Source organism: Grus americana, chromosome 4, assembly GCF_028858705.1.
Source record: "Grus americana isolate bGruAme1 chromosome 4, bGruAme1.mat, whole genome shotgun sequence".
Lineage (NCBI taxonomy): Eukaryota > Metazoa > Chordata > Aves > Gruiformes > Gruidae > Grus > Grus americana.
The window spans coordinates 58230458-58247172 of record NC_072855.1 but is presented as its reverse complement, the minus strand read 5'-3'; the positions used below and the strand labels follow the sequence as shown (position 1 = coordinate 58247172).

The 16715-nt window shown below is 43.0% G+C and overlaps 1 protein-coding gene across 1 annotated transcript in view; it reads right to left on the bottom strand.

Annotated features, from left to right (window-relative positions):
* Window positions 1–12561: 12561 nt before the first annotated feature.
* Window positions 12562–16715, bottom strand: part of ENPEP (glutamyl aminopeptidase) — a 38287-nt gene continuing 34133 nt past the window's right edge. The window contains exons 18-20 of the mRNA XM_054825257.1: window positions 14642–14782; window positions 13750–13828; window positions 12562–13491 (exon numbers count right to left, since the gene is read on the bottom strand). Coding sequence (XP_054681232.1) covers window positions 13345–13491; window positions 13750–13828; window positions 14642–14782 — 367 coding nt within the window. The 3' untranslated portion in view covers window positions 12562–13344. The remainder of the gene's footprint in view (window positions 13492–13749; window positions 13829–14641; window positions 14783–16715) is intronic.

Below are 16715 nucleotides of genomic sequence, written 5' to 3'. Positions count from 1 at the left end.
TACCTACCATTTGGTTACATCATTACTATTTGACCTAATGCAATAAAAAGAGGTGCTGCAATAACTCTAAGAGAATAGAAATATATATATACATGGCAGCAGGTGTCACCAGAAATGATCATAAACTGGAGGGGAGGCACCTGAAGGCAATTTGTACCCATGGTCGTTTAATTTTTCAAATCTCCTCTAGCATTCAGAATTTTTCTTTCTGGAAATTTTCTCAAAGCAGTGGGAGATCCCTCAGCAATTAAATTAAAATAAAAATATTTTAAAACTTCCAACACTGGGTATAAGTATATGAACCAGGCAGCGACATTATTCACATAGTTAAAGTTAGGCTTATACTTCAGTACTTTGCTGAAAGAACCGAACAGATTTTTCCCTGCTTGCTCAGCAAAGGAGTTACCTCAGTGTTAACAAAAAGACTTTCTGTATGAACTGGTTATTAGTTACATTCTGTCTGTCAGATTTCGCTTCCTCCTTGCCTGATGCCACATCTACTAAATCTCCATTCACCTGTAGAGTAAAGCAAATAGAATAAACCAGGACCTGATTTTTTTGTATGAAGTATTACCAGAAAATCTCAGTCTGGAACCGAAAATAAAAAAAACCTGGTGGATTAGTAGAGATTAAAACTACAAAATGTTATTTTCTCCCGCTATTCAGTCACATTTGAGGGTAGCCTTAAATCTGCACTCACTTGCACTTGCCATTCTTTTAAAATCTTCCAGTGAAAATTGAGATTTTATTTTCTTGACAGTAAAATGTCAGTGGCAGTATAACAGGCCATGATGGAGATCAAGATTGCATGGCCCTTCTTTTCCTCTTCCCTTCCTTGGGCTCTGTTTCAGTTTCTTACCCTGTGATAAATGGCACTTAGATCCAGGCGGATCCTGCTATACTGCAAGCACAGCTTCCTTAAGCATAACATCGTGCTCTCTGTACCAGCACGCAGCCGGAGCCTGGGGTAGAGCAGAGCACATACCTCCACCCAGCCTCCTGAAATGCAGCGAGGATATGGGAGGAAGCTGTTCTCTGTGTACGTCAGATCTGGAAAGTAAAAACTGATTTTTGTTTTGTATAAAGCATAGAGCCATCATCATCACCAAACATAACTGTGATGTTGATAATTTCTGCTAATAATGACAACTTCAGTCTAATGCATATCGTGGGGGGTAGTGATGTTATCTTGCTTACCAACATGGAGACCTTTTCAGCTCCCGTCCTGCAAATTATATCACACAGTTGGTGCTCCATAGAGAAATGGCTCCTCTTTAACGGACCAGATGGCAGGTTTAGAGCTTTTAAAGGCTGTATCCAAAACACACCAGAGCAAACAGACTTGGTCATTTTGCATCCAGCGACTCTCTGCTGAGCACATGAAACAAAGAGCTAGCTTCTGCGCTCACATAGATGCACAAAGCTGATCATTTCAGCTTTGTGAGGAGGGATTAATTCCTGGTGGCTGTGTCTCGCCTGTGGGACAGGGATGTTCTGTATTACCTCACCTCGTGGAGGTCTCTCCGGTTCCCTCCTAGCTCACAGACCCCCTTTCCTCCCTCCAGACCGGGCAGGGGGCAAAGCAGAGCGACCGCATCATCCCAACACAGAGTCAAGACGTAGCTGAGGCAGACAGCAGGACCCAGGAGCTAAGCGGTACTCAGGGTCAGACTGCATAAACACAGTCAGTATTAAATCTGTATTATTTGCTTTCGCTGCAGTGCCTTGGGTCTCTGAGAACCTTACTGTGCCAGGCACTATACAAATCCAGAACAAACTTACCCCGATATAGACTTTGAATAAGGACAGTATTGAAACATTACAGATTTAGAACACAGCTTTTAAAGATATCATTAAAAATATTTTAAATCCCTGGTTTTTTTGAGCAACACCACCCCCCAGCCCTTTAGAGGGGAGACCTTGTCAGGGACTAAATAAATGTTTACAGAAAGGTGTTTATGACTCAACATTAAATAATGATTTAAGATGGAAATGTTGACAGAGTCTGACTGCTAGCAATACTTCTAAGAATCTCGATGCATTTGGGAATTTATTTCCTTTTACAGCCTATGATAAAAAAGAGAATAGCTCTATCCATGTTTAAAATAAAAGCAAAACTTCAAATCACGGGCCAAACAAAATTATCCTTAATTCCAGAAAACAGGAATCTCTACTGGAAACAGGGACAAAACCTCTACTGTAGGTGTTTTAGCAGGAAAAAAATCAAAAATCATCTCCATATGTCACAGATTCTTTTTTCTGTTTACAATTCATTGTTTCAGAAGTTAGGATTTTTAACTAGTGCTGTATTTTCATTTCTCCATTCCTCTTGTTTGTCTTTTTATCTTAAACTGTGTATGTTTCATAAAAGTCTTCTTAATTTTGACCCACTGGTGGCCCAACTAAGCGCTGAGCTAATATTGACTAATATTTCAAAATAAATTGCTCCCTCTAGTGAGATCGCAGCAGTACTGATGTTGAGCAGATGTGACTGAAACCTGCTTGAATGTATTTTTCTGTACCACTCGATTAAGTGGTTGGCTCATTATGGATTTGATTCTGCACTCCTTACTCAGACAAAACCCCAGATGATCTCGAGGAGACTTGCCTGACCAAGGAGTGCATGATAAGGCCTTCTGTATTTAAGATAATATTATTTACAAAGGCTTATGCCTCCTACACCATTAAAACCTTCCCTTAAACAACACGCCAATTAACTAGCAGACCTTTGGAGAAGCACGCTAGCTTGCAGAATGCTAAAGCCTTTGCTATGAATAGGTTTCATACAAACAATACTGTTATCGCTGTCTCCTTCATTTCTTTCAGCTCCAAGAAAGAAAAAAAGTCCAATTAAAGGTAGACCTCATTCCAAACATGAGCCGGATGAGCTGGATGCTTCAGGGTGCTTCCCTATGTCCAGGGGCTTTTAAAGTAAAAAAAATATTAATATGGTATATTTTGTGGCATCTTTAAAAGGCTCCTGAGCAAAAACACATTAAAAAGGAACAGTATTAGCATTCTTTTCAGCACCTTCTATCATGTCAGCATGGTAGTATTGGAAGTAAAACATTTCATAAAAAAATGGGTGCCCTTTCTCTTTTTAATTAATAGACCTTCTCTGGGACCACTTGGGAATAACTCCCAGGGAGGCAAGGAACCAGGTGCTGGGACACTTCTCTGCTAATTCATGCGAGCTCCTCATCGGCAGCATTATCCTGAAGCTGGCTACGCAGTCACTGCATCTGGCCACACCGCCCAGGGAGGCCATTGCTCAAGGAGGTCCAGCCTGGGCAGCCTCCTGGCAGCTCCCCAAGAAAAACCGTGCTGGTGGAGAAGCAGAAAACCAGTAATTGGTGTCTCATGATCAGCCATCCTGCTCTCTGCTGGCAGCTGGGCAGGGGCTGCTGCTGGCGGAGGGTTTGTGCCCGTGCTGCTGGAGAGGCTGGCGGTGGACCTGCCGCCTGTCCCCACCAGCGGCAGTGGGTCTGGGGGGCTTTCGGCAGAGGCTACCCACCAGCACGGCCAACCTGACACCAAGAGCAGCAGCACTGTGAAGCGATGCTGGCTGCCCCAGGGTGATTTCATTAGCAACACAGCCTGATTTCATTAGCAGGATGATTGGATTAGCGTCTGATGAGTGGCTGTAATGAGAGCAGCCCCAGCCACCCGCCCCTGCCCTCCCTCACCTGCCAGTGGTGTGGGGGACTCGACCTGCTGAAGGTTTGGGTGTTGCCTGACCTCAGGCGGGGTGACGGGGCACTGCAGACCACACAGTATGGCAGCAGGGCATTTCTTTCTCTTGCCTGCTGCATGGAGAAGACACAAACCCTCGGTGGGCACCCACCTTCTCCCTCACGACGGTGGCCTCAGGACAGCCAGGGAGGTGTTGTGCTGGCAGGGGCCATCCCCTCCCTCAGGCTGAGCTCATCCCCAAGCACTGCCACCATCCCCTGCTGTGGTGAGGAAGCAGAGCGGCCATGGGTGACCCCGCTGCAGAGAGCCCACAAGGGGAGCTGGGGCAGCAATGTCCTTGGGGGCTGTGTAGGGCCCTCACTGCCCAATGGCTGGCGTGAGGTGAAGCCAGAGCTGCCCCGGGTGCTTGCGGTGGTGCAGCTGCAGGAGGCTGCCATGCCACAGGGGCCCAACTCAGCTGTTGCCTGGAGCCCAGCGGCAGGGCCAAGCCTCCACCCGTGCTCGCAGGAAGAGGCTTTTTACTTTAAAGGAGAAAAACAGCAGCTCAGCTGGTGTGTGATGGGTATATGGAAGAGGCCTTGGCCCCCTCAGATGGTGTAAGAGCAAGGCCACCCCACTGGATGAGGTAGGCGTGAGGGGAGGCAGGAGACATTCTGGAAATACAGGCACCTCGTGCTCCAAACCTTTGTTTCTCTCAGGGTGAACTCTGCCCCGCTGCTGGGTACAAGGCTTTGTTCACCATAGTCTGTGCAATATCAGCTGTGCAAGGGAGGTCCATCCCTCTGACAGCTTCTCCTCCTGGTCGGCCTGCCAGAGAGGGGCTGCACCACCTGTGCCAGCCACCCTCCCCTGGTCCTGAGGGGACTGGTGCCTGATGCCTGGCTGCTCTCCAGCCTGGGCCACCATTTCCTGGCTTCTTGCTCTCCAGCCTCCCTTTTTAATGCCTTGAAAGCATCACTGAATCGCTGAGGCTACAGACACAGTCATGACCATGAGTCTGGGTCCGTTTTCTGTAAGCAAAGCTTGACTGGCTGGAGAAGTTCTCTGGAGGTCCGAGCAGACCTGTGTGTGCAGGAGAGCAGCCACCATAGGCAGCGGTGGATGATTCGGCCTTCTATAAATGAAGTAATGCCTTAAAGGCAGATGCTAAGTTTTCTTAAACAATTATATCCTAACTTCTTTTCAGTGAGGAATAAAAGAACATATGACTTTCAAAAGCAATGGATTAAGAAAACCAAACACAAGCCCTTTTGAAACATTGAGGACTTTGTTGCCGGCTACTGTCAAGCCTTGGGGGCACACTGCCTCTGAGGGGAAGCAGCTCTGCAGCATGGGGCCTGCCATTCCCTGCTACACCTCTGGCAGCGAGAGCTCCTTCCCAACTGCAGTGTGGGTCCTGCCATGGCCTCTCAGCATTTTGCTGAGTGCAGCAAGTTACCCGGCATGATCACGGGCAGATGCTTGTTTCCACAATCCCTCAAAGCACAAGTTTGTGTGTGTGTTTGTAAAGAAAGTGAAGTTTGCAAGGAGAGGTAATCTCTTTTTAGTGCCTCAGTTGCTATAGGTAAAAAAAGGTAAATACCTGACTCAGGATGGTGTAAGGGAGTTTATGGGCATTTATGATTGCTGAAAATTACACATGCCTGTTTTGGCTAGGATTTTTTTTTTTTTTTTAAGTTGCAAACCACTGCTTGAGGTAAAATAGCCATCATGCCAGAGTCCAGTGTGCCTGCTGAGTACAAGCTCATTGCAACAGTCTCGAGTTCTGAGTGTTTGGCTTCTTGGTCCTTCATAGAAGTGCCCACTGTTTTTTGAAACATAACTTGCATTTTCAGAAATTTCATATACCTCAAATGGTTAAATATAATCTTCAAAAGTGACATAGAAGCTTATTGTATGGGTTGTTTTATTTTTTTCCCCCATGCCTACAAATTTTAGCGTTAATGATTGCCATTTATTCTAGGTTAAGTAGTCTTATGTGATGTTACTTAGAAGCACCTGCGTGCTTAATTACTGGTACTGTTCATAAGATCTCTAAGGCAACTTTTTTATTTTTTTAAGATGTATTACAAATACTTAAGGATGTGTTTCTGTAAGCACGCAGGCTGTGTTAAAGCCGGTATAATTAAATGTAATGGCAACCAACTGTCACTAGAGGCTGCTCTTAATACACTGTGGAGAAATATAAACGGAAAAACTTCACTGCATGTCCTCCATCTCCCATTAAAGCGATTTTTTTTTCCTTTCTTTTACAAGAGGAAAAAAAGTTCATCACCATGATGCATCTGCATGGTTATCCTATTTGTTTCCACTGCTGAACGATTCGTTTAGCCATAAAATCATTCTAGCTATTACAACCCTGTGAGATTAGGCAATACATGGACAAACTGCATTTCCCAGACCACCAATATTCCCTTTTTTTTTTCTAGTGCACACAGAAAATAGATCAAAATTTTTGAGGTGCATTTTAAGAAGTATTTGAGCAATAGCTCCTGATTATAGTAGGAAATTTATGTTTTACTTTAACATATTTTTTGGAGCAGTACATTTCCCATAGTAAAAACTTAATGATACTTTATGAATATGTTTTCTGATGCTTGCTGTTTTCTGCCCTTAATCTTCCCCATCTGATTTGTCTCTGACAGGCTGCATTCATCTTCTGTGTAAGGAGTCCCAGCTAAAATAATAAAAATCCCTTCAATATTTTGCAAAGAACTCTTAAATATTTTGTGCAGAACTGTTAACATCTAAACCAGGTGTATTTAAATAAACAAAACACAGGCTGTTTGTGTCACCAGGTCACGCACGTCAACTTTGCTTTGATAACTTAACTGCATCTCTGTTCGTCTGTCCTGCACATTGTTTCCATGTTCATTTGGACAGCCGCGAAAGTACACCAAAAATGTCTTTTTCCTGAGTAAACCCACCCATCCATTAGATCAGAATGAGCAGTTTGTTTTGGCCAAATGAGGTGTTCTCCATTCTTTCAAAATGTAAAGATGGCCAAACATTTCTTGCCCTGCTCTGTTGTCTTCTAGGTGTGCATCTGCAGACATGAGTAGGGGACGCGGGGAGCAGTCTGGCCGGGGTGCAGAGCAGGTGCCGTATCGGCGTGTTAGCGTAGCATCATGCTTGCATGAATAACGCCCTTCGTCCCAGCCCTGACTTTTCTGACTGGGCCACTCTAGTGCCAACTGAGACACGCTGTTTGGCAGCGCACCCAATTTCCCCCTCCTGCAATCCGATCTTAGCCGTAGCTGACTTTCCCCTTGGTTGAATTGTTTCAATGCTAATTACGCCTTGCTGGCTCTGCTGGCTGTTCCGTTTTTGTAATATGTGGTGACTGACTCAATGTTCATTAAAACCAGTCCCTGCTTGCATCAGCCTTTCTCAAATCGCACAATTGTGTGCTTCTGTTTTGTGGCTAGGGCAATACCTGAGGGTGTAGTTTGCTCTGGTTCACCTCCTCGTTTGCTCTGGTTCACTTTTGTGCCTGGAGCTTGTCTTTCCTCTGTTGCAGTCTGGCCGGCAAGCTCAACAGCCCGTATGTGAAGCCAACAGTGGTGTTATTTCAGGAGCACATTTTTGTTTGTTTGTTTTTCTTCTGAACTAGGGAGGAGGGGAGTGAGTCTGTGCAGCTTGAATGAAGCTTTGTTTTCTGTTGAGGAAATGAAAAGCTGAAATCTTGTCTCGCCTGACACAGAAATGTTCCTTTTCACAGGACTGAGCCTTTTGGTTTGGAGTCCTTGAGGTGGTAAAGTAAAAGAAGGGCTGCATTTACAATAGCACTGGAGAAGAGGAACACCCCTTATGTGCAGTGGTTGGAGACCTTATGCGGGAGGTGGAAGACTTTGTGAATTATTGTTTCTGCTGGAGAGAATTTTAAACCACATGTCTGCCCTTTCAGGCTATTGCCTAAACCACTGTACTATGGAACAATGCTCTCTACATTTCTAATTACTTAGGGCCTATTAATGCAGATCTGAGCTTATTAGCAGCCTCTATTGAAGACATCTATCTTTACTTAAAGTAATAATAAAATATAAGGGAGCGGGAATCCTGTGTTGTCAGGTGCTCATATGAAGCACCAAACTAGAAAGTTACTAATTTGCTTTTGATCGTGGCTATTATTTAAGTGCCGTGGGAGAATTCGGAAGACCAGGCCCACTATACTGCCATGTGGAAGAGTTCACATGCATTTCTGTGGAGGACACAGAACTGAGCATTAATCTGCTAGCTTCCTTTGCCAATGCTCCAGCCCAAGAAAAAGGGGGTGATGACTTTTCATCAGTGATTTTGTAATTTCAGGTCCATAGTGTTTTCTCCAGCTGAAGTTGCTTAACAAACCTGGGTGGGCCGTAATTTCAGTTTGCTGAAAGTGACTATTTGCTAAAATAAATGAATCAAATCAGGTTTTGGCTGCCCACCAGACACCTGGAAAATCTGCTTCTTAGACTGCGACAGCAACTCTTTTGGCTCATAAGAACTTGACCTACGGCTTAACACCTTTTTTGCCATAATGTTGTGCAACTTTTGCTCTCGATAATAGCTATGTTGACTACCCTCCAGAGATCATCCTGCAGTTGTTTGGTTTCAGGCTCCCTCTTTGCAAAAGACATAAAAAATACCCCCGAATTGCAGACCTGCTACAGGTATGAGCTCTGTAGCTCTGTGGTATGTAGTTCCTGGTTGGAGAGGCGTCTTTGCCGACCTGCGTTTGACAGTAGGCAATACAGAATGGGAACTCTGGAATTGCAGAACCTCATGATCTGTGTTTGGCCTTGCACTCCTTGGAAAAGATCATATCAGTGACCAGTCTCTTGTTCACTGCAAACAATTTTAAAAGTTCAGAAGTGCTGGAAAGGATATTTAGAGGTCACCTGGCCATTTCATCCATCTCCAAAGGCAAATTAACATTAATGGTTTAAGCAAGGATGAAAGTTGTATGGTGGATATCACATATATAACTGCCTCATCTATTCCAAACTAACTTTTGATTCTTACTAAGATTAATGACCCTGTATCCCCAGCCTTCCTTTTGAAGAGTTAGGCTCCAGGCCTCTCTCATGCCTGGATCTCTTCCTTTCCCTGATGGCCTGGTTCTTGAGACCATCCATACACATTGCTTCAGCATCATTAAGCCACCAGCAAGCAGGTATCAGCTTGATAGCAATCTCTGGACATCAATTTGTGAAGAAGAGAGGGTCGATATGGAAAGGTTTTCTGCAGGTGAGGGATTGCTGAAACAACTAGTGAGTGCTACTCAAGAATGGTGTCTCTCAGATACTATGTCATAGATAGGTTTTTCAGGATTTGCTCTTTCCTCACAACTCTTTAGAATATACACTGGGAAGGCAGAAACTCTCAGACTTATCTGAACCAAATGCATTTCAGATGCTTTTATAAAAAAATTGTGTTTTTTTCTGAAGCCATCTTGGAAAAGTTCAGATATCTGGGCAGCCATATGATCCACTATAGTTCCTGTGAGCTGGAGAACATTTCCTTAGTCTCATATAGCTATATCTTTCTGTACCAGTTTTCCATGTACAGGCATACATTCAGCTACCATAGGTGTGGATGTGAAGTTGGATTATCTCCAGATCAACTGGCTTCTGCTACACATTTGGGAAAGCAAACACAGCCTTGTTTGACTAACTTTCATAATTGGATACATATAACACAAGATGGAGTTTTAATCTGGCAGTACAGTATTGCTGCTGATAGCAATGGGATGAGATCCTATCCTTCTGACTGTTTAGCTAGTTTTTCCTGCGCCCATCATAAGCTAACGTTTTCCCTTTCACCTTGAGTCCCAAAAGCTGCTGGACAATGCCATCACCCAAAATGATGGTAACCAAGAAATGGCACTTCATTCTGGGAAGACTGGAGGGATACTTCCTAATCATGTCCTATTTCAACAGTAAAACATACCGTATGTATGTGGTACTTTTTTATGTCTGTGTGCTTTATAGTGATCTTAACTGCTGTTTTAGAAACCGACTCAATTGGGGAGTTGTAGACGCCTTGGTATTTGCATTGGTGCTATTCATTTTTTGCTCTGTGCAGTAATACAATGTTTTCAGTTGTTTCTTTACCTGAATCATCAAGATAAAGCATTTTCATGCGCCTATCAGGTTTACAGCCTCCTGGGGCCCATGGGCTCAGGCTCCACAGAACGCACAGCTGTGGCTGATATGAGAAGGATTTGCAGAGCTGGTGTAAGGCAACACTGCAACAGTCACAAGTGGCCCCTCTTTAACTCCACCACATCACACTTCGATTACTCAAAGCGTTTCTCTACCTCACTGCATGCAATAGCTTTTGCTGTGGTACAATAGGAATAGCAGAGCCTCAGAAAGCTGTGAGGATCTAAGGGGCCAGCCGGTTCTGCACTCCCTCACTTGGCTTTATCAGTGGAAATTCCTTCCTCGCTGATCGAATGACCGAGGGAAAATTATCTCTTTTTAAAACAGTTCACATTTCTTTGGATTCAGTTTCAAATTGGCATTCTTAAGCTTATCACAGACCATTTGTAAATGCACTAGTTCTTGACCGAAAGATTTAGCATGTACCAGATTTGTTATCCGTCTAGGACAAACAGTCTGAAAGAGGCACATGCCATACAGTACATTCTCCATGAGCCATTTAAAGGTAGCAAGAGCATTGCATAATCTAAAGAACCTTATTTAAAATTGACAGAACCTTTACCCTACCATAAAAGCAGCCTTATTCTGGGGCTTTTGGATTTATTTCCATGTTCACCTAGCCACTTAAGATCAGTGTAGAAATCCAGCTAACCTTTCTGTAACATGAAAAGTATCCAAACATGGGCCAAATGTCTGTCTGATACAGTGTGGCTTGGGCACAAAATCTGCACATGGTCCCTTCCTGAACAGAGCAAGAATCAAATGACAGGAGGCAATTGCTTGGTTCACTACTTTAAATCCCCTTCTCTCCTCCATTCACTCAGGGTCACAAGCCCAGTAGTTGTTCAGGCTTGTCCTTGGCTTCTTGCTCTCTTTTTGCCTCCACAGTATTTTTCAGTTGTTTCTCTCCGATTGACATTTTTTTTAAATTTTTTTTCTACTACAGCGATACACAATACTGCCAATATGTGCCTTGTCTTGAACAGGGTATGTCTGTGTGATTTGGATGAAGGTTCTTTTTGCTATATCTTTCCAGCACTACAGAAAAATCTTCATTACTTACGTTTTTCTTGTTGAAAGCCTACTACTGTAGCTAACACTGTTGGCAAGTCTGCTCCCACTCAGAGGTAGTAGGGGCTACAAGTAGCAAAGGATAGAAAACTCTTAAAGTAACTACTTAATCTTGTATCATTCCCATCGTACTGGTACCTTGTCCTTTTCTTCCTACAGCAAATTGTGGCAGAAGCCTATGAATGGTTAGAGGATCATTTTTTTCTGCCAAATTGCATTAAATCTTCTCTGAAAGGGAAACCAACTCAGCTATGTGCTTGAACATCTTTATATTGGTGTTGCATTGTTACATGGCCAGCTGCAGTTAAAAACTTTCAATTAAAACACAAAGCACCAGCAGCGCACAGAAAATTTTTCTGAGCCAATCATACTCCTGTATAGTCACAGTGATACAACATGCTGATAGTCAGTATTACAGTGTGGTGCTACCAAACCAGTGCATGACCTTGAAACCAAGAGAGCTGTTTTTTGGCTTCTGCTCCTTCAATTCACTCATCAAAACTGTAAAATCATGAAGGTGAGTTGACAGTTGTCCTGCTGAGGAGGCAGCTGCCCAAGGACAGCCTGCTCCCTGTGTGCTGAGCTGCTGGTAGATTGGGTTATGGCAGCAGCTTTGCTTTCACTGTCCTCTGTGTGTGAATCTGAACAAGAAAAACTGGAAGAAATTGCCTGGCCCTTAGCCACCTCTTTACCTTAAAAAGCAGCTGGTATCTGTAGCAAGTTGTAACCACTGTTAGTCAAAATCCTGTCATGTTTTGTTTGCAGGAGGCAAATGACTGATATTTTCCTTTGACAGGACAACTGACTTGGCCACCAGATTTGTCTGGGCTTGTCGCAGCTATTTGAGTATCCAGGGAGAGGCCCAAAACAATACCAGCCTTGAATCTCCTGGGGGAGCAGGGTAAAGCGTTTCCATCTGGGACTGTGTAAGCTTCTCTGGAGCCCTCTGTGCCGTACCAAGGCCCAGAGGCAGGCAGAGCCTGTACCCCAAGATTTCTGTACAGTAGAGGCATGTCCTCAATATTTCTAGCTTTCCTTTTGAATAGCATTGCAGGATGAAGGGAAGAGAAGTGCTTTCCATGCTTCTGTCCTCCCATCCTGCTGCAGAGTTTCCTGACAGCCGCGCCTAATCTCTCTCAGGGCTACCTACTGTAAGATGCTCCATGGTCCTGCTCCCAGGGCATCCGGACAGGGATTGGCTCTACCTGGTTCCCTTCCGCTGCACCTTTCCACTCAGGAGACCAGGGAGAAAGCAAGGAGGATGGGGCTGATGCTCATGTCTGCTGCCCGTACGATGGCAGGACACAGCACATGGAAACCTGGGAGCTCCCAGACACCCCAGCTCACAGCTTGAAAGGGGCAGGTGGAGCAGCCCCGCTGCCTTCTCGAGCATCATCGTGACAGAGGGACTTGGGACCGAGAGTTGTTTCTTTGCTGCCTGTACTTCTGCAGGAGACTGCAGTAGTTGCAGCAGTGGGATTCATCTGCCCCCTCTGCCTGAATTTGCCTTTTTTTTTTGTATTTTCTCAGAGGAGATAATAGATATTTCCCCCTCAAAAGTCACTGAAGCTATAGCATAGCTGGGCTATGTAACAGATGCTTTTCTTTATGGCAGGCAGTTTTACCGCTTTGTTAGAAAGAGACTGAGATTTCCAGGTAGATTTTTTAATTTTAATTTTCCCTAAGAAAAGAGACAGTAGGTACCGTATGTCTTGTTTGCAGTAACAGCTGCCACAAGTTCTTCTTCTGAGAAGATTTCAAAATAAGACAAAAAAACCCAAGACAACCCCTACCCCAAGCTACAGAATCCCAACTAATATTGAAAAAGAAGCTATTAATATTGATCCCTTGTGTACTGATAGTTAAACTTCAAAAATCAATGGAGAGGGAAGCTTAACTGGCCTTTCTGTAGTATCAGAATGCAAAGCTAAATCCCAAATGTAGAATTTTTACAGCTATAAATATAGGGGACAATTTTCAGACAATGTTACAATTACTGCTTAATTCCCTTTCCTTCAGGAGAAAGCTCCTTTGAGGTGCACTTGGAAAGGAATCCCTGAGTGTAGTAGATATACTTCTGTGTGAACCAAGAAGTAGCTTTTCAGAGTGGTATGTGGAAGGAGTAAGACCAGCTGGATCAGTGAGGACCCCAGTTCTGCCATCACTTCTTCCTTGAGTAACTTTAAACATTTGTCCTGTTTGTTCAGGCAAATTCATCTCTCAAAACATAAAGCTATTCCTGCACACAAGTGCTGGCAGGATCTGGGATCAGCAACTACACAAACATTGCTCTGGCAGTGGTCTCCTGAGTGTAGAAAAAATATAAGGCCTTGGTCCTCTAAGGTACCTAGGTGAGAAATCCACATTGCTAAATCCCTCTGAGGATCTGAGTGCACAGAATGAGTGCACTTAACTTACTTAACAAAGTAAGACTTTAAGTGCGTGTCTGTTCTAGCCATATTCGTATTTCCTCCTTGTTTAGTTTTAGCCATTCAATGTTGTTCTTCACCTGCTCAATTGACTGACTCCTGGGCAATTCTCCTGCCCCAGCATTAGGATATTTCTCAAAGAAATTTTCCATCTGGAAAAGAGAGAGAAAAGGAATTGACATGAAGCAAATAACGCTGCTATTGGGCAAATGGCTTTTTACAGGGACCTGGTCAAGGGCAGTTTTGGCTGGGAGAGATACTTAAGCTCAGGCTAGTGTCGCTGGGATAGTTTTACAGTAACTCATACTGCTTTACACATTTAGTGGATAAAAAGCCAAGTTTCCTGGCCAGTAGATTGTTAAATATATTCACTTAAACCCAAGTCAATATACCGAGTGCTGTCGCCATACCTGCCAAAGCTGGAGCTCAGTGTTGAAGTTTTGAGTAATAGTTACTATTCGACCAAGGTTTCTGTCATTGATAGTGAACCTAGAAAAATAATTTAATAAATTATATTTGATGCAAATCCATAAAAAAAGAAAAGGTACAAGTAATTATCTGAAGCTTAAACGTCTAACTGTGCTACAATAAAACACACACTCAGATTTAATCATTTTTGGAAATACTTGAAAAATACTACTCCTATATAATATTGGTGCTATTCTCAAATATGTTCACTAATGGAGTGATCTCTTCTAGGATATTTTTTTTAAATTAATGACTTATTGTCTCATGCTGGAAATTAGGTGTATTGCTGCTCAACAATACAAATGTTGTCCAGTTCACAGTTCTAGGCTTGCGTGTGTGCTTTGCTTCTATGCCCTCACCAAGCACATAGAAAGGAGAAGGAAGGAGAGAAAAGTCACTCAAATAGGGAAGAGCAAATCTAAAAGGTTTGCTATTACTTCCACTATTTGTCTGTGTGTCTGCTGCTTGCTATTACTACTGAAGAAATTTAAAAAAATTTCTATACAGTCTTCTTATGAAATTAATAGAAAGAGTGGAGACATGACTGACTAATTTCCATGCAATAACCACATTTCTATGGCCTTGGTAGAACTTTCTATACTTTTTAATTGCCATTGATTGGTAGCAATCATTTAGGGAAAGAATGGTTTTCAAGTTAGCAGCAAAGTCCTTTTTGACAGCAGATATTTATAATTGCGTTGAATACACTTTCAGTTTTCATTATACTAAGGCCAGTGATTATACCTGTGTAGTGAAAATATAGAAAAGCATGTCATATAACAAAATATACAGATGGATGTAGACCTAAAGTTTCCGATGAGTTCATTAGCATACCTGTCAACTAAGTACTGCCAGTTAAGTCGTATCCAGTCCCAGGTCATTGTTTTCCCATAGGTGTTATACGAGATGTATCTCAGGACTGTGAACACATCTTGGGTTTTGATGAAGCTGGTGTTGTAAATATATTTCAGATACCTAAGGGTAATGCCATAAGAATCAATGGGAGCCTTTAATGAAATATCGTGGAAAGCAAATAATAAGTTAACCTTTTCAGTGCAGACTTAACTGATGATGATGAGAAATAATACAATGCTAATGTTTATATTTCTTAAGTATCTACCATCACAGTCTACAGCCCATCTCCAAGCAGGAATATTATTTTTGTCTGCAGCATTTTAAGGGTGAAGCACACTGATCTAAAACATAAGTATCTGTTAATAACTGTGTCAAGAGATAATTATATTGAAAGAAATCTAAGCACCTAGGGATCTCTTTAGAAAGTAAGTAGGGTTTATGTCTCTAAATTACTTGAAAATAGCAAAAATCCATTATTATTCCTATATTTTAATCAAGTAGTGGAAACAAGATTGGATCAGTCAGTAGTCCAGCCTGTTTGGGTAGCCAAGCACCCAAAAAGTAGTAGTCCAGGCTATAAAGATCTTTTAAGGGACCATGAGTACATACGCAGGTGACTTGCTCACACTGAAATCGGTGCTGTTTGTTCTGAAACTCTTATCCACACAAAATTAAAATTCATTTGGGCATAGCATGCCTGCAAGTGCTGCAGTTATACTTCCAGTTACAGCAAAAATGATTTTGACTGACAAGAGTGGAGGGATCCCTCAGCACGCACAGTTGCAGGGAGATGAATAGTGTGGTCATGGCTTCACAGCAGCAGCTGCAGAAGAACACCCTTAAACTGTTGTGTGCTGGGATTGTCGTCTTTTCTCCTGTATGCAAGGGGCAATTTTTCTCCATGTTTGCACTTTTCCCCTTCCTTGTTATTTTAATTGTAAATTAAGAGACAAGTTCTCCCTGCTTTAGGGGGAATTTTTTATTTTCTGCAAATATAGCCTGATCTAGCTAATTAATTAATGTCTTAATCATGTCCGTGATTAGTTATTGAATGGCTTTAGATTATGGCTGTTGTGGTCACAAGAATTTAGGAATACAGCTGCCTCCTACCACTATTTTAATTACTCTAACTCTTGTATTTAGTCTTCCTGAACCTCTTATACTTCCTTGTTTCATCTTGTTTAAACTCGGAACTCTTCCAGGCAGAGACTGCTCCATCTTATGATATTTAGATAGGGCTCCAACAAAGTGGTGAACAGCCCTAGTGAAGATGTTGGCCTGCATCTCTGCTGCATCATACAACTACATGCAAAGATAAGTTTAAAGAAGCTGGTGTGTCTATGCAGAGCAGCAGCCTGGGGAGATGCTCACCCAGTTTGACAGCTGGACCAGCCTGGAGCAGTATCCAGACTCCCCATCACTGCCATGGTGGCATGAATACATCATTTCTGGTTCTAGCTCAAGTACCTCTGCACAGCACTTCAGGGAGCATTGCAACTTCACACAAATGCCTTCATAGGACTGTTAGTAACGATTGTTCAAGGTTGTTTGCCTAATTTTGGCTACTTGGAAGGTAGACATCTAGTCTAAGTAAACTCCCTCTCTAGCCAGTGGAGGATGACTGGCAACACCTAAAAGCAATTCTTCCCATTGATTTTAAGTCCCTTTCCTAGTCTGGGATAAACAGTGCTCTGGAGGTCCTGCCTCCCTTCACTGATTATAGAGGAAACAGGCGATTAATTTTCTCCTGATGCTTAACTATTAGGCAGCTAAAATTACACAGGGTGAGGGCACTGTTGGAAGATCTGAAGGCTGTTGATTGTGTGCAGAAATTATCGTGTGTTCAATATCTTTCCACTAAAGGAACAAGGCTTTTTTTCTACTATAGTGCAATCTCAGAGGGGGGTGTTAGATAACTGGTCTTGAAAATGTGTTGCATTACTGATGCTGTAATCTGACAAAAATGACAGCATAGGAGAGAGGAGAGGGGAATGAGTAAATGGTGGCCAGTTGCTTCCGTAGGGAAAGAAAAATCTTTGTGTGTTTAAACCAC